The sequence below is a fragment of the Carassius carassius genome, chromosome 3, assembly GCF_963082965.1.
Source record: "Carassius carassius chromosome 3, fCarCar2.1, whole genome shotgun sequence".
Lineage (NCBI taxonomy): Eukaryota > Metazoa > Chordata > Actinopteri > Cypriniformes > Cyprinidae > Carassius > Carassius carassius.
The window spans coordinates 19,210,155-19,228,418 of NC_081757.1; the positions used below are offsets into that span (position 1 = coordinate 19,210,155).

Consider the following 18,264-nt stretch of genomic DNA (forward strand, 5'->3'; position numbering starts at 1 on the left):
AATACCAGTTAATTAAATTTGTGATGAAACAGAAGTTGCACCCATTTTTTTGGGGGGGGGGGGGGGGGGGGGGTTGCACACAAAAGAATCTCAATCCATAGCACAACACAGGGAACACTGATGTTGACTGTTCATTGCAAGGATTTGTAGCAGAACATGCACATTTCATATTATAAGTCTACCTTAAACAGCATTAAAATAATCAAAATATGTCTGCCTGTTGTTGATAAATACCAGTGGTGACGTTCTACAAATCGATTGATCAATTGTCCCAATGTTTACTAATAAATAAATGTAAGTCCTGGTGTCTTTATCAAAGCAAACTGCGCCTCAGTCAGTTCCCTAGGGATTCACTAAAGTTACCTAGGGAACTGACTGAGGCGCAGTTTGCTTTGATAACAGCCTTGTGAAAGGATTCAGTTGTTTATTCTCTTTCAGAATGACGAACTACTCTCGAAGCGCCTTCACGAGACCAGAAATGCTGTGTAATCCGCTCCGTTTGAAAAGAGCCTGGTTGTTAGTCAAGTTTAATGTCCACTTTTAACTTCACGGGACAATTGCAAAAATTCGCACACGCAAAACCCCTTTCAACAAGCCCATGTTAACTTCAAAAAGCGTATTATTGTGGTTTACATTAAATTACACTTTTCGTCGTAATAAACATAGATTATAAAAGAGAGGCCGCGCAATCTCTTCATATCTTTTAACGTCACGGAAACACAAAAATATCATACAACATGCCAAAATTAAACATAAAATTCATTATAGTGACACTGCTTTTAACATTAATTGTTTTATGGATTAAACGAGAAGAAAGACAACGTTCCCTTCACTTTAATGGCTAATGTTAATTTCCCTCAAACATAAGGCTGGGAATCCGATTCCTCGATTCCTCGGTTGGAATCGATTCCAACGAGGGGAATCGACTCCTCATCCAGAGTCTTTTTCAGTTCAACAAGGCTTATCTATGGGAGTCTCTCAAAAGGAAGGCTACATCCGACAAAGACTGCACACATTTATATTCACGAAAATAAACAGAAAGAAGAATTTTATCATGTAGCCTTCTGTTTCAGATCCAAAATTCACCAAAGCCATAATTACAACAGTTGTGAGATAAAAGATTACAAAAACAATTCAGAGGTTATTTAACGGTGGAATTGGCTTGTCCACAATTTTGAGCGCTGCATGGCAGAATAGATCATGACGTCTGTGGTCTTACAAAAGACTGTTTAATGTAGAATGCCTTTATTTTGAAGGTGTGTGTTTTATTTTGTAATTTAGATTTCCTGTGAGTGAGATCATTTCCTGTTGTGCTGTTGTTGCAGTCATGTTGAAGAAGCACATGTTGTAGTTAATGCCATCTCTTTCCATCTATCTTTTGTTTGTTCATGGGGCATCGTCAGTGAGTATATTTAATTTAATAATTTAAGACCCAATTAAGGAGTAATATATTATTTGTTTTGTGCTGAATATATTTTTGTTTACTTATCTGTATTTGTTATGTGTTTGTTATTTCAGTTTTACCTTTTCTTCATTAAAATTACCTGCCAAGTACAACACATCGCCTGTATATTGGAGGAAAACTTTTTGAAGGAATGAATTTAGCTTGCTGTTTCATGTTAGATGAGAACAGTAAAGTGAAATGACATCCTCTCAGAAGAAGAAGGTTTCAGAAAAAGAACCTCAGTCTCAAGTTTCATTGAATGAGACTCCCAAAATACAAGACAATATGAAGACTGCTGATGCAAAATCATACATGTCATCTAGTGCACATCGATCTACACGTTCTCAACGATCTATGGTCAACGTGGCAGCTGCTACGGCACGGGCAGAGGCGGAAGCAGCAAAAGCCAGAGCCAGAGAAAGGAAATTAACAATAAAATCAAAAAAGCTCATCTAGAGGCAGAAGCAGAGGCAGCTATAGCGAAGGCCATTGTCATGGAAAATGCTGCTGTCGAATTAAGCTCTCACGGGAGCCAGCGGGACATTGGGTCATTACCATCGCAAATTCTACAAGACAAAGTGAGTGAATATGTGGAAAGGCACTCACAAAGGGATGATTCTCACCCAGATGAGCAGTTTGATATAAGCCAACAGAGGCCATCTGCCCTGGTAACGTTGGATGAAGAACGCTGAACCATTTGTAAAGCATTTGAGTCCCTCAGTCTTAAACCACACCACTCTTACGGAGATTGTGAGATGCCAAAACACTCAAGCCCACATCAGGCACATCTCCATCACTCTGAGTTATGTCAGCCAGATAGCTACCAACATACCCCTAAGCTAGATAGCCAGCAGCGTTCCAGTAAGCAAATCCAAAGCCTACATCAAAAAATCTAAGTTGAAGAAAGGCAACAAGTTGATACTTCTGATCATAAAAAGCAGCAAGTGTTCAGCCACTATACTCCTAATCCATCTCCTAGCCAGCACCTAAATAGCAACACATCAGACTTGGCTAAATTCTTAATAAGAAGTCAGCTGGTTTCAGGGGATTTGACCAAATTTGATGATCGGCAAGACTTCCTTGGCTGGAAGTCAACATTTATAAGTGTCGTGAAGGGACTTGATATCTCTGCCCACGAACAAATTGATCTGCTCATAAAATGGCTAGGTCCCAAATCGAGTTACCAAGCTCGCAGGATGAAAGGTGCCAACGTTCGTCAACCATTGGTGGGTCTCAACCTCATTTGGGAAAGACTGGATGAACTTTATGGAGCTCCAGAAGCCATAGAGAAGGCTTTGTTCGCAAAACTGGACAACTTCCCAACCGTGATAACCACAGACTTCGAGAACTTGGGGATTTACTGTGCGAACTTGAAGCTGCTAATGAAGATGGTTATCTCCAAGGATTAGCCTATCTGGACACGGCAAGAGGCTAAGTCCCATTGTAGAAAAATTGCCCTTCCATTTACAGGATAAATGGATGACAGTAGGATCAAAATATAAGGAAGATCACAGGGTACATTTCCCACCCTTTTCAGTCTTCTCTGAATTTGTAAGGAGACAAGCCAAGGCAAGAAACGATCGAAGTTTTTATGTGACCAATACAGTTGCACCAGCTCTGAGAAAAGAGAGAATGGGGAATCTCAATTACAAGAATCCTGTTTCTGTTCACAAGACAAGTGCGAGCAACAAGGAAACAACTACAGATAGAGAGGGGAACCAAACAGAAGACGTGAACATGCTATGTCCCATACATAAAAAAGCACAAGCACTTAAGAAGTGCAAGAGCTTTCGAGCTATGCTCTTGGATGACAGGAAGAAATTCCTCAGGAATAAGGGAGTGTGTTGTCGCTGCTGTGCTTCAGTCTCCCATCAGGCCAAGGACTGTGGCGCTTTTATCAAATGTGCAGAGTGCGGAAGTGAACGTCATGTGGCCGCTATGCACTTTGGCCCTGCTCCAAGAGAGTCAAAGGATCTGATATCTTATAAGGAGCAAAAAGATTCCAAAGAAAAGAGCCCTTACAAGGTTCATGGCGGGGAGCCAGTCACCACACCCAATGATGAACAAATCCTAGCGGCTAAACCACTGTGTACACAAGTTTGTGGTAAAGGCTTCAGAGGAAAGTCGTGCTCGAAGATACGTCTGGTTAATGTTTATCCTGAAGGTCATCCAGTGAAAAGTAAAAGGATGTACATGATCTTAGATGATCAGAGTAATGTCTCATTGGCAAAGACAGAATTCTTTGACGCCTTCCAAATACAAGGACCACAAATTCCATACATCCTGACTACATGTGCTGGAGTTGTCAAGGTGACCGGTAGTAGAGCTCATGATTTCATGGTTGAGCAACTCACAGGAGAGCTAATTATCACCCTTCCAACTCTAATAGAGTGTAATAATGTCCCCAACAGCCGAGCAGAAATTCCAACCTCAGAAGCAGCGTACCGCCACAGCCACATCCGAGCTATGGTTGACCAAATACCTGCTCTCGATGATGCTGCAGACATCTTGCTCCTGTTAGGGAGGGACATTCTCCAGGTCCACAAGGTTCGTCGACAGTTTAATGGCCCAGACAACGCTCCATTTGACCAGAAGCATGATCTCGGCTGGGTCATTGTCAGTGACGTCTGCCTGGGTGGAGCCCACACCCCTAGAGAAGTAGAGACTTTTAAAACATGTATTATGGACAATGGCCGTCCCAGTTATATGCTTCCTTGTGAGAACCTCGTCAAAGTAAAGGAGGATTTAAGTCAGCCTCTTCATCAAAACATCTCCTTACTTTGGCCTCATTCTCTGGAGTAGCAAGAGGAGCTCATTGGTGCAACAGTCTTCCAAAGGACTGAAAAAGATAATCAGTTAGCACCTTCAATCAATGACTTGACCTCCCTACAGCTAATGGACAAGGGGTTTGTTAAGGATGAAAGTGGCAGCTGGGTGGCACCCTTGTCCTTCCGAAACCCGAGGAAGCCGCTCCCTAACAACAGGCAGCAGGCAGACCAACGGCTTATGTCATTGCAGCGAGCTTTCCAGAAGAGACCCAGCATGAAGGAAGACTTCCTGGAGTTTATGCAAGGGATTTTGGATAACAACCATGCAGAGTTGGCACCACCATCAGAGGGAAGGGAGGTGTGGTACCTTCCCATTTTTGGAGTCTACCACCCACACAAGCCAGGTAAAATCAGGGTTGTTTTCGACTCGAGTGCTCACTTTGAGTGTGTCTCACTGAATGAGGTCTTGCTTCAGGGGCCCAATCTCAACAATGGTCTTCTGGGAGTTCTTCTTAGGTTCAGGAAGGAACCAGTAGCCATAACTGCGGACATTAGGCAAATGTTTTATTGCTTTCTGGTCCAGGAAGAGCCTCGAGATTTTTTTGCGCTTTCTGTGGTTCAAGCCAAGGACAACAACCATGAAAGTGAAGTGGTGGATTACCGGATGAGGGTCCATGTGTTTGGAATGGAAACTCCCCATCACCTGCTGTTGCAATCTACGGATTGAGGAGAGCTGCAAAGGAGGGAGAGAAGGATTTCGGCAGTGATGTCTGTGAATTCATTAAGAAAGACTTCTATGGGGATGAAGCCTTGCGGTCTTTTCTGACTGACGTTGAAGCAGTTGATGTTCTAAAGAGAGCCCAACATTTACTGGCAGGTTACAACATAAAGCTCCACAAGATCACATCAAACAAGGTCAATGTTATAAATGCCTTTCCTAAAGAAGATCGAGCCAGGGGTATGGAGACTCTGGACCTTGCAGTTGACTACTTACCCATCCAGCGCAGTTTGGGTGTAGCCTGGGATAGGACAAGGGATACATTTACCTTTAACATTCCAGAGCCCCAGAAACCCTTCACGCGCAGAGGGGTGCTCTCGACCATCAACAGCGTGTTTGATCCTTTGGGCTTTCTGGCACCTGTGACGGTCGAGGGCAGGCTACGAGAACTAGTGTCTCAAGGTACAGATTGGGACACTCCCCTGTCTCCAGAGAAATTTGAGAAGTGGCAAAGGTGGCAGGACTCACTGCAAGGTCTTAATCATCTGAACATCAGTCACACCTATTCTACATGTTCACTGACCAGGGCCAAAGCTACAGAGCTATGCGTCTTTCCTGATGCCTCTGTAAAGGCAATTGCAGCAGTTGCCTACTTAAAGGTGGAAACTGACGAAGGTCACACAGAAGTCAGTTTCGCACTCGGCAAGGCCAAACTGGCACCTCTGGCAGAGCTTACCATTCGGAGACTAGAACTCTGCGCTGCAGTGTTGGCCACAGAAATTGCGGACCAGATCAGAGAGGAAATAGGGTTTAAGTTGGACAGGATCACAATCTTCACGGACAGTAAGGTTGTGTTGGGATATATAACTAATGAATATTGAAGGTTCTACGTATATGTGAATAACCGCATGCAGCGCATCAGACAGTCCAGCCATCTGGGTCAGTGGAGATATGTAGCCACCGTAAATAATCCAGCCAATCTCGGCTCAAGATCTGTGCCTGCAAGTCAGTTGCAAGGAACCAGTTGGTTGATGGGACCAAGATTTTTATTGGAACCTGAGGAGTCATCAACGGACATTATGGCCTTTGAACTGGTCAATCCAGACTCAGATGTGGAACTTCCAGCACTTCCAGGTCACAGCGCTTTCAACAAAGGTCTCAGGAGGACAACTGGACACCAAGCGGTTTGAACGCTTTTCTTCATGGAGTCGACTGACAAGAGCTGTAGCTTGACTGTTACATCTGGCACGAAGCCTACACAAACCAGCACATGAATGTGTTGGATGGGACTACTGCAAGAAAGGCATTACAAGTGCTGAGTTAACCAAGGCAGAACACGTCATCATAAAGAGTGTGCAACGCGAGGTTTATGCAGAAGAGATGACATGCTTTGAAAGCAAACAAGACTTACCTGGGAGTAGTCCTCTAAAGAAGTTACATCCTGTGAGGGACAAAGAGGGTCTGCTACGTGTAGGAGGACGCATTACCCATTCAAGCCTACCTGCAGATGAGACTTATCCCATCCTTATCCCTGGCAAGCATCATCTTGCTGTGTTACTTATTCGCCATCACCACGAACAGGTTAAACACCAGGGAAGGCATGTCACCGAAGGCGCTGTGCGTGGAAGTGGCCTATGGATAGTGGGAGCAAAACGAGCCATTAACAGCCTTATCTACAAATGTGTGACATGCAGAAAATTGCGTGGCAGGTTGGAACAGCAGCAGATGACGGACCTCCCCCCAAAGTGCCTGCAGCAAGAGCCTCCATTTACGTATGTAGGGCTGAACGTGTTTGAGCCTTGGGAAGTCGTGGCACGTGGGACCAGAGGTGGAAGTTCCAACAGCAAGAGGTGGGCGATATTGTTCACTTGTATGTCCACTAGAGCTGTCCATTTGGAGGTGATTGAGTAGATGACTGCTTCAAGCTGCATAAATGCCCTCCGCAGGTTTTTCTCAATCAGGGGACCAGCAAAGCAGATTAGGTCAGATCACGGGACAAATTTTGTTGGGGCTACCAGCGAATTAAAGCTTGCCCCAGATGCTCAAGAGGACAATGTCATTGCATACCTACTCAGTCAAAAGTGCACATGGGTATTTAACCACCTGTATGCGTCTAACATGGGAGGCAGTTGGGAGCACATGATAGGAATGGCATGGCGTATCCTGGATTCAATGTTGCTCCAAGAAGGGAGGTTGAAGATTACCCATGAAGTCCTGTGCACATTGATGGCAGAGGTCATGGCCATAATTAACTCTAGGCCATTGATACCAGTCTCCTCAGACCCAGAAGCGCCTCTAATACTTACTCCAGCAATGCTGCTTACGCAGAAGATTGGGACTCCACCAATTCCTTCTGGGAACTTCTCGGATGCCAGTCTACTGAAACATGGATGGAAGAAAGTTTAGGCATTAGCAGACACATTCTGGGCAAGATGGAGGCTGGAGTACTTGAATACACTTCAGATCAGACAAAGGTGGCATACCAAAAAGCCAAATCTCAAGGATGGAGACATAGTGCTGCTAAAGGACAAACAAGCAAGAAAGCATGAATGGTCAATGGGAGTAATAGCAAAGGCCTTTCATAGTGATGATGTGCTGGTTAGGAAAGTGGAAGTAAAGGTGGCCTCCCACCAACCCCCCAAGACTTACCTGAGACCATTCTCTGAGGTTGTTGTACTCTTGGAGTCAGAGGTTGTTTAGGTTAAAGTATATATGGCCTCTTACAGATGACAGGCGGGGAGTGTGGTGTAATTAAGAAAATTACAATAGACTGTTTAATGTAGAATGCCTTTATTTTGAAGGTGTGTGTTTTATTTTGTAATTTAGATTTCCTGTGAGTGAGATCATTTCCTGTTGTGCTGTTGTTGCAGTCATGTTGAAGAAGAACGTGTTGTAGTTAAAGCCATCTCTATCCATCTATCTTTTGTTTGTTCATGGGGCATCGTTAGTGAGTATATTTAATTTAATAACTTAAAACCCAATTAAGGAGTAATACATTATTTGTTTTGTGCTGAGTACAACACATTGTGCTGAGTACAACACAAGTACAACACATCGCCTGTTCATTGGAGGAAAACTTTTTGAAGGAACAAGTTTAGCTTGTTTTAGTTTAATGTTAGATGATAACAGTAAAACGCCATTGAGGGTCTTGATCTTATTACCATCTAAAATACTATTTTTTAACATTTCTATCAGCCAATGGTAATTATAAAATAACACGTTACGAGCATAGATCAGTGGCCGAGAGCGCATCTGTCAGATAAATGACAGATTGACAGATTAATGTTCTGGCTATTTTGTTTCATTGTACAGTTTGTTAATATTGTGCAAAGTATACAAATTGAAATTCATCATTCAGCTGAACTGTGCACATTTGTTTTAGACACTTCATGTCTTATTTAATTCATGCGATAAATGCATGTCCCTGCTGAGCTGGGCTATGACTAATATCACGGGCAAAGCTGACAAAATTAAAATTTTAGTACAGTCATTTTTTTTTTCAGCTTCATATTATAGGAATGATACATTATACGACCTATTCTGCAGACAACATGGTGAAATTAGGTTCCTTTAATCTAAAAACACAATAATTGGAAAAGAATCTAAAGCTACAGTGAGGAATTGGAATCGGAATTGATTCCAAAAATTGTGGAATCGAACAGCCCGTCGACACATATTCATACAACGCATATTTAATGTTTTTATATATGTTGTACATTTGTGTATAAATAAGTTTTAAATAATACGTTTACACCCTTTTTTAATATACAAGTATTGATAAATTCAGTCTAAGTAAATTACAAATTCAGTTCCACTTAACTAACCTGAAGTGTGAGCTTGACATTTAACATAGCCTACATATTATTTTTTTCTTCAGACACACGACTTATAAAACACTTCTAAATATACACTAAAAACACTGTATATGCTGTATGTTTTTGTCGATAAAAAAGATGTCCACTCAACTAAGCCCAAGCAATAAAATTAGCTCAACTTAAATATTTTTGTCCTTCCAACATTTTGTTAATTGGATTTTTTACAGTGTACATGTGTGCTATAGCTGACAATGAACTGCAATGATTTGAGTAAAAATCATGTTTTTAGTTACTAGACATTGTGTTTGTAGTTTTAGAAATATTTCTTTCAGTGAACTCAAATAAAATAGGTTCACAGTACTATGTATATTCACATATGAGTGCTAGTTTTTAAACTCGAACTGTTTGAAGCAGTGGGAGCAGAGGTAATTTCAATGGTGGAATAAAGAGTTGTAAATTAACAATACCTTACTGGATACCCTGCTGCCAGTAAATTACTGTTATTTAATGGCATATTTTTTTACAGTGTACCCAAAACACCCATTTTAGGGCTGATGTCAAGATTTATTTCCAAACCTTATAAAGACTTTTTATGTTGACTACCTTTATTCTGTTGTTGCAGACTTTCCTTTTTTATCTTTGTTATGAATGTTATACTTAATTTTCATCAAATATAATACATCATGTTAAAAAATTTACTCATGTTTTATGCCGGTCCACAATTTGATACAATATTATATGTGCAACATTTTGTATTTTCAAATATGGCAACCTAACTAAAGTTGAAAAAGTAAAAAAAAAAAAAAAGATAATAGGACCCTTGGTGTTTCACAAGCCTCTGATAGTGACTAAGAGGTGTCTGATTGAAAAAGTTTAATTTTTAAAAGATAGAAAGCGAAAAATCATTTGAAACTGTGGTGCAAAAAAAAATTAAATATAAAAAAAGATGATATGTGAATGATGAATGCGAAGATGAAAAGATTAATAATATCAGCAAACACATCCTTCCTGCAGCCTGGCAGCACTTCAACCTGAGAAAAAAATAAAATAAAAATAAACATTGAACATGAAAAGACAGACAAGATGTTGTTGTGATAAGAGTTACAATAATTATTAATCCCACTGTAAAGACCACCAGCCCGCTTAGTTTAGCCCTCAAGATTACCTTGGTCAAGCAAGAAGACCAAAAAAAAAAAAAATAAATAAATAACAATATTCTGGTAGACCAGGTAAGCACTGCTAATGAACAGCATGGGTGTGGCGGCCCATCTGCTAACCAGCATAAAACACCCTGGAACTGTGTGTAAATTCCTGGTGGTCTAAGGAGGGGTTTTCAGCAAAGAATCACAAAATGCTGTTTTAATTCAAATAGCAGTAAATTCTTAACGTACTGCAGTAGAGTCTGTTAATCCGCAGGATGTCATTGGGGCTCATACTTTCAGCTTCCCCAATCACAACATTATTATCAGGAATGGGAATCATGGTTGGCTCGTTGTTCTTAGAGAAAGCGTCCCTAAAATCACACACATAAAGAAACAACTGAAAATTATGTTTTCAGCACCCCCCCCACGCACACACACACACATACACACAAATGAAATAGATAAAATAAATACAAAGAAAAATTTAATTTGCATGGAGCTGTAAGATCACTTACCTTGTATAGTGCATCACAGAGTCATAGTCATAGGGGGTTCCCAGATTATTGGTTTCTGTTTTCTCAAAATTATACTCCTCTTCTGTTACAGTGCACAGAAAAGTGTTAAACACTATAAATGTAAAGCATGTAAATACACAGTGACTTTTAATCAAGACTGCAATTATTTTGACTAGATGTAACATGCCATGCATTATGCGTTTGGTTTTCTTATTCTTTGTTCTATTGGTTACACTTTATTTTGATGGTCACTTTTGTATATTTTGTTGACAATAACTAACGTTGCTCCTACATGTCAACTTACTCTCAGATCTCTTTTTTGAGATGGTGGTCCAACAAACATTCTACTATCAGTAGCTTTGCAAGTAAGTTTTAAATTATTCTAACCCTAACCCTAACCCTAACCTAACCCTACCAGTCTCCTAATACTCTACCAACACTCTGTTGAGAGCTAGAAGATATATATTGTATAAAATAAATTTTTTTATTTTTGTAAAAACCGTTTTATTTTATCATGTTTTTTCTAAAGAAAAATACCAGGTTCGATGTTCTTAAAAAGGATTTTGATGTGTTTGTCGCGGTCGCTGCGGTTCTGTTCATGATGGAACCCGAGAGCATGAAGGAGCTCGTGTTGAATAGTACTGTGATAGACACACCCATCACGCTCGAGAGAAACAACCTGTACTTCTTTTTGACGCCCCAAATATGAATAGCAACTGTAAATCACACATAACACATCGGCAATAAGGTTGTATATTTATGTTTTGGGAAAGCACATTAACTACTTTGGGACAGAAAAGGGTTCTAAATTAAAAGATTTACCCGGAATCAGACTTTATGTCGAGAAAGTGCCTCTGCCCTTCATGTGGTACGAATCGAATGCAGGACACATCTGCAAAGGACTGGAAGCCTTGTTTAATCATTTGTAGTTCATCTGGAGCTGTGGCAGGGGTAAACTATTAAAAAGATCACGTGACACAGATGAGATAATATCAGAAGTAGTGACCGTTACTTACAGTACTGGTTGGAGATCACGTAGGGCACATAGACTAATCCATTTCTGCTTTTCTCCCATTTGCATCCACGAGCTGTGCACGGATCTGCATTCTTGAACCCTGTTGATACGGCGATGTCTCCAAACATGATCAAAGGCCCATCCACTCGCTGTCCTGTGTGATACAGTATAATGCACAAAATCATTCAGTCTATTGGCACTGATAATATAATTGAATAAACAGGATGAAGAGGATTTCGCCATCAACTGCCACAAAAAAAGATACATATACTATAATATCTTGCATACTCTTACCTGCATGTTTGTTGGTTTCGATTATAGTTGACACTGGCATGTCATCTTTCTCAGTGATGTTACCCGAGACATGAATAAGTAAATTAACAATAAAACACTAAAATATAACAAATGATTATCTTTTTTTTCTCTTGAGCATCTTACCCATCTTCCCGGAGATCTTTTCAATTAAATCCTATTGATGGATTTTAAACACATGTATGTCAAAACTCTTAATAAAAATAAAAAGCTTTTCCCAATAGAAAAAAAGCTGCTGCTGATGATCTATTTTTCCATTTCAATTTTGTCTGTTCTCACCTCAACAGGACGGCTCTGAGCGGGAACAGAGCTCAGCAGAAGAGAAAGGACCACCACTAACAGGTACATGATGAGAGCCTTCTGAAAATCTGTTCTGGGTGAAACAGAGCTGGAGGTTATATACACCCCTGAGAGTCTTAACTTCCTTTTTCTTCGCTGTAACCCAGCTTTCTCGAATCCATTGCCAAATTACCACGTAGTTTAAAAGCAGAGCAATTGAGAGCAGTTTTAGGGTTTAGGGCCTTGCTCAGCCTCTGGGGCACAATCAGACTCTCTAACCATTAGGCAACAACTGCCATTTTGCCCAAGTGTATTAAGCACTCTTGTTTGCAACATTCTTTTTTCTTATATTATGACTCAGCTTCAGGTCCGCCTCAACCACTGAGTGTTCAGATAATGCTGCTCTGGGGCTGGCTGTGTAAAAGGTTTAGACTAGTCTTAAAAGTAAGTCATCTAATTCTTTTCTTTAAGACTGGTCAATTTTTATTTTTTTTTTGGTTACATAAAAACGTACTCGGTTACTAAACGTAACCTCGGTTCTCTCTAGAAGAGCGAACGAGTACTGCGTCTTAGCTAAGACGCTACGGGAAAAGTCTCTTTTCACGAAATACTGAAGCAAAAAATTATCCTTAATTTTGTATTTTTGTAAAGCGCATTTGCAGCAGTACACAGCCATAGGCGAGACGGCTCGTTCGCTCATTGGCTTGTTCTGCAGCAACTGCACAGCCTATCGAGCGCAGGCTGATGCAACATCAGACCAATAAGGGCGCTTCGCGCCCTTCTTGCCACTTCCCGCCTAAACGGGTGTGGCCCAACCTATAAAAGGAGCTCGAAAAGGCTGACTCACCTGATTTATTTCATAGCCGAAGCGAACCAGAGTTAATCGTATGCACAGCAGAGAACACAGTACTTGTTCGCTCTTCTAGAGAGAACCGAGGTTACGTTTAGTAACCGAGTACGTTCTCTTACGAGAGCTCTCTCGTACTGCGTCTTAGCTAAGACGCTACGGGAACCCAATGTAAAACGCTGTGCGCGCAGGGATCACACACCAATAAACCTGAAGCAACACCCAGGATTTACAGTGCACAGTCACCTGAGGGACTCACAGAGAGTCCAAGAAAGAAAGGGGGAAAGCCCTCCGTCCCATATCTAGCAGCATCCGTAGATGCGGCAATATGACATCACACAGCCGAGGCAAGGCCTGACCAATGCGGCAATGCGGGTCTTACGCAATACTGCCCATATAACAGTCGGCAGCGCATAGCGCTTGTGAATTCAGAATTCCCCTCAGGGACCTGATTCGACTATACCGACAGCAGCCTTGCTTGCAAGGCGGGAACCTCCAGGTTATAGAACCTGATAAATGTAGACGGCTAGGCCCAACCTGCTGCCATACATATATCCTGCAAGGAGATCCCAGTAGACCACGCCCACGATGAGGCGACGCCTCTTGTGGAGTGTGCTCTGACGCCCAACGGGCACTGAAGGCCCCTGGAAGCGTAAGCCAACGCTATGGCGTCAACTATCCATCTGGATAGAGTCTGTCTCGAAACAGTCATTCCCTTGGAACGTCCACCGAACGAGACAAACAGCTGCTCCATCTGAGCGAGACACTGACAGGGCAAAGAAGACTCGAGTCTCTATCCTCTCCTGACACCAGCAGGGCAGACAGGGCAATAACCTGAGCCCGAAACGGTGTGTTGAGGGATTTCGGCACATAACCGTGCCTAGGTTTGGGGCTCTGCCCTTATCCAACAGCTCCTGTAGGAAGGAGAGGACCTCCGTCACCTCACAACTAAGGGGTGAATAACCTCGAGCTGTGCACCAGCTGGAGAACACCGACCACTTCGAGGCATACAGACGTCGTGTCGACGGAGCTCTAGCCTGAGTGATGGTATTTAGCACTCCCACTGCGAGATCAGCGGGTAACCGTTGAGCGCCCACACATGGAGGGACCACAACCCCGGTTGAGGGTGCCAAATCGAGCCCCTGGCCTGCGAGAGGAGGTCCCTCCTCAATGGTACCGGCCACGGGGCGATATCTGCTAACTGCATCAACTCTGGGAACCATGGTTGGTTCATCCAAAAAGGTGCTACAAGCAGTATTGAACATCTTGTTTCTCTCACCCGTTCTATCACCTGCGGAAGGAGGGAGACGGGAGGGAAAGCATAAAGCGGGCAGCACGGCCATTCCAGTGACAGCGCGCTTTCGTTCTTGGAAAAGAACGCAGGGCAGCGAGCATTTTCGTGGGACGCGAAGAGGTCCACTTCCGTCCTGCCAAATCTCTCCCACAACAGCCGGACTGTTTGCGGGTGTAGAGACCATTCGCCCGTAGGAACATTGCCTCTGGACAGCCTGTCTGGACCCAGATTCTGTAGCCCAGGCACATGCACTGCCCTCAGCGAACGCACGTTGCGCTGAGCCCAAACCAGGAGGCGTTCCGCTAGCCTGTACAGGTTTCAGGACCCGAGACCGCCCTTGCGATTTATGTAGGACACCACAGACATGTTGCCCGAACGGACTAAGACGTGGTGATCCTTGATTTGGGGACAAAAGCGCATCAGCGCGTTCTCCACTGCCAGCATTTCCAGACAGTTGATATGATGGAGCTTTTCCCGTTCTGACCATAGGCCAAAGGACTCCCCATCCCGAAGTGGAGGCGTCCGTCGACACCATCTTCACATTCGGGGAAGTCCCCAGGCTTACACCTGATCGGTACCAGCCGTTCGCTGTCCAAGGTGCCAGAGCTGTGACACAGCTCTGATTGACCTTGAGATGCCGCCGGCCAGACGCCCACGCTCTGCGCGGCACCCGCGTCTTCAGCCAGAACTGCAGGGGGCGCATGTGGAGCAGGCCCAGTTTCAGAGCCGGAGATGCTGAGGCCATGAGGCCCAGCATCTTCTGACAGTGTTTGAGCGACATGGTCGCGCCGCAGCAGAAAGAACTCGCTGCGCGCTGAATGCCCATCACGTGCTGTGGTGACAGCCGCGCCGTCATGGAACACGAGTTCAGAACTATACCCAGAAACAGAATCGTCTGACTGGGGTTCAGCGAACTCTTCGCCCAATTGACACTGAGGCCGAGCTTCTCGAGGTGATCGAGTAAAACGGCCCTGTGGTCCACGAGCTCCGCTCGTGATCGGGCCAGAACCAGCCAGTCGTCCAAATAATCCAGCACTCGCATGCCTCTGAGTCTGAGAGGAGCGAGCGCTGCATCCATGCACCTCGTAAACGTACGATGAGCCACGGAGGACTGTAAACTGGTATGCCTGGCCCTCGAAGGCAAATCTCAAATATCGCCTGTGGTTTGACGCTATCTGTATTTGAAAATACGCGTCCCTCAGATCTATTGACATGAACCAGTCCCCTCTGCGAATCTGCGCGAGGAGTTTCCTGGTCGTAAGCATTTTGAAACTGCGTTTCATCAATGCCTTGTTCAGCTGTCTTAGATCCAGTATGGGCCTGAGACCCCCGTCTATCTTGGGCACCAGAAAGTATCTGCTGTACAGCCCCCCCTCGCTTTGAGCTTGAGACACAGGCTCTACAGCCCCTTTGCTCAACAGTTTTGATATTTCGGCCCGAAGTATGTGTGCTACTTCTGTTTTGACCGTAGTTTCGACGCGCGCTGAAAAGCGCGGAGGGCGTCGAAAAAACTGTAGCGAGTAGCCTCTCTTTATAATGCCTAGCACCCAATCCGAAACCCCTGGAAGCGCTGACCATGCATCTGCATGAATGGCTAAGGGCTGGATGCGAAGCGCGCTCTGTTGACTGGGCAACGGCGGCGCTCGGGTGTGCTGCGCATTTGAGGCGGGGAGCGCGCTGATCACAGCGGGCAGATCGCTCCTCCTCGACCCCGTCCCGGCGCTTAACCGACTGGGGGAAGGCTGAGCAGGTCCCGTGGGACTCGATATGTCTGCGAGTAACTGTGGGCTGCATATGTGCACATTTACCACTTTCAACTCGCTATCTGCCTGTGCAGAGCGTACGTGCACGGGCCTCATTTTTACAGAAGCCACGCGCCGTATGTGACATAGTGTATGTGGGCACTGGGGAGTGGGCACGTTTACTATGCGGCGCGCTCGACCAATCTGTGTCGATCTTATGTGCGCGAGCCCTGTGTGCAGGGCTGTGCTTACATGTGGAGATGGGCACTGAGGAGTGGGCATCGTCACTGCATTTATAGCACCATCGGCCGTGGCCGGACGAGCGTGCACGGGTTTTGTTTTTACAGAAACCACATGACGCGTGTGACATAGTAATTGTGGGCACTGAGGGGTGGGCACGCTTACTATGCAGTATGCGCGATCGACTTGAGTCGCTTTTATGGGCGCAGGCCCTGTGTGCAGGGCTGTGCTTACATGTGGAGATGGGCACTGAGGAGTGGGCATCGTCACTACATTTATAGCACCATCTGCCATGGCCGGACGAACGTGCACGGGTTTCGTTTTTACAGAAACCACATGACGCGTGTGACATAGTGATTGTGGGCACTGAGGAGTGGGCACGTCTACTATGTAGTGCGCGTGATCGACTTGAGTCGCTTTTATGGGCGCGAGCCCTGTGTGAAGGGCTGTGCTTATATGTGGAGATGGGCACTGAGCAGTGGGCATCGTCACTACATTTATAGCACCATCGGCCGTGGCCGGGACACCAGAAATTACACCTTTTTCGGGAAATATCTGGGTAGCCGTGATAACGGTTTTTGTGTGCAGGCAAGCGGGCAACCGTACAGGCTTGCGCATTGCAAAAGACGCTGAAACAGTCACAATCTCTGGAACTGAAACAGCGGCGCGCTTAGGTGAGAGCCCGGCCACAGCGGAACTCGTACACCGGCGCTCCGATGAAGCAGCCATCGTGTGTAGTGCAGACGCAGCATCATGCAGCATGCATAGAAGGCTTTCCTAGGATGGCTTCGGGGCTCCCGGCCTCACCGTAATCCTCTGCCGCGGTCCCCGCTGCGCGGGACGACGGCCGGTAGAGCGAGAACAGGGGTCTCGAGCTGCGTTGCTGAAGCTGTTGTGATAACGGCTTTTGTGTGCAGGCAAGCAGGCAACTGTGCAGGCTTGCGCGTTGCAGAAAACGCTGAGACAGTCACAATTCCTGGAACTGAAACAGTGGCGCGCTTGGGTGAGAGCTCGGCCACAGAGGAACGCGTACACCTGCGCTTCAATGAAGCAGCCATCGCGAGTAGTGCAGCCGCAGCGTCACACAGCAGGCTTTAGATGGCAACACCGCTTTTGCCGCCGTCCAGCAGAGGGTTTTAGCATCATCAGTGTGGAGAGTGCTAGTGAGACAGACGAACGAGTTCGCGCTGAATATGGAGCGTTCCAAGCCTTCGCCACCTCTTCGTGAAGCTCAGGAAGAAATGAGGCGGGCTTTGAGAAGTACGCTCATCCAAAAGGAAAATACCATCCAGCCGGGAACGAGAGGGGGGGCGCTGGTGCAAACCACTCGCGGCCGAGACTCGTCGCGGCCAACGAGAGCATTCGCCCCGGCTCCTTCTCGATGTCAGCTCGTCTGCTGGGCTTCTAAAGCAGAAGGCGCGAGATCCTCGGAGCTCGCCCAGCCCTCACTGCCCGAAGCTAGCAGAGAGCGCGTGTCCTCTTCCCCGGACGACGCGCCGGCAAACAGCGGGCGCTGCCCACTGGGAAGCGATGCAGGGGGGGCCGGTGAAGCAGGTGAAGCATGCTTTTACGGCGCCTCAGCACAGCGGAGAATGCAGGCTCAGAGAAAAAGGCCAGGCAAGTCCTCAGAGTCACCATGGCAACAGCTCGCAGTGGGGGCATCCGCCGTCAGCGAGCGCGAGCGCTGCATGATCTTCACCCAGGCAGGAGACACAGATGACGTACCGGTCTCCCTCGCTGAGTGGGGCTCTGACGAGCCGCAGGAAGGCATCTTAAAAAAGACGCGAGCTCTTTTACGAGTGTGTATCGCAGGGCGAACACACACACACATAAAGAACAGCTGGATATAACAGAATTGAAAGGATATAGGCGCCGGATAGCGCAGCAGGAACGGTAGTGGAAGGCGGCGATGCCAGCAGCTTCAGAATGGCTTGTCCTGCTGATATGCTTTCTCAGACGGCGCTTGCTTCCTCCGTGATCCAGCGATGCGTGAGCTTCGCTGAAGAGATGAAAAATCTGGTGAGTCAGCCTTTTCGAGCTCCTTTTATAGGTTGGGCCACACCCGTTTCGGCGGGAAGTGGCAAGAAGGGCGTGAAGCGCCCCTTTTTGGTCTGATCTCGATAGGCTGTGCAG

General features: G+C 45.4%; 1 protein-coding gene across 1 annotated transcript; it reads right to left on the reverse strand.

Moving 5' to 3' along the window:
• Positions 1–9,684: 9,684 nt before the first annotated feature.
• LOC132122332 (low choriolytic enzyme-like) lies at positions 9,685–12,120 on the reverse strand. The gene is made up of 9 exons (XM_059532476.1): positions 12,009–12,120; positions 11,856–11,886; positions 11,712–11,756; positions 11,419–11,571; positions 11,225–11,342; positions 10,940–11,118; positions 10,403–10,484; positions 10,137–10,258; positions 9,685–9,776 (listed from the first exon to the last, which is right to left on the reverse strand). The coding sequence occupies exons 1-9, from the start codon at positions 12,075–12,077 to the stop codon at positions 9,772–9,774; spliced, it is 804 nt and encodes a 267-aa protein (XP_059388459.1). The 5' UTR covers positions 12,078–12,120; the 3' UTR covers positions 9,685–9,771.
• Positions 12,121–18,264: the final 6,144 nt, after the last annotated feature.

Bases quoted from the DNA above. Each gene is read 5' to 3' on its own strand.
- LOC132122332 (XM_059532476.1), bottom strand. From the start codon at position 12,077: ATGTACCTGTTAGTGGTGGTCCTTTCTCTTCTGCTGAGCTCTGTTCCC. The intron at 11,887-12,008 runs GTGAGAACAGAC...ATCCATCAATAG, and splicing joins CTCAGAGCCGTCCTGTTGAG to GATTTAATTGAAAAGATCTC. The intron at 11,757-11,855 runs GTAAGATGCTCA...TCACTGAGAAAG, and splicing joins AAAGATCTCCGGGAAGATGG to ATGACATGCCAGTGTCAACT.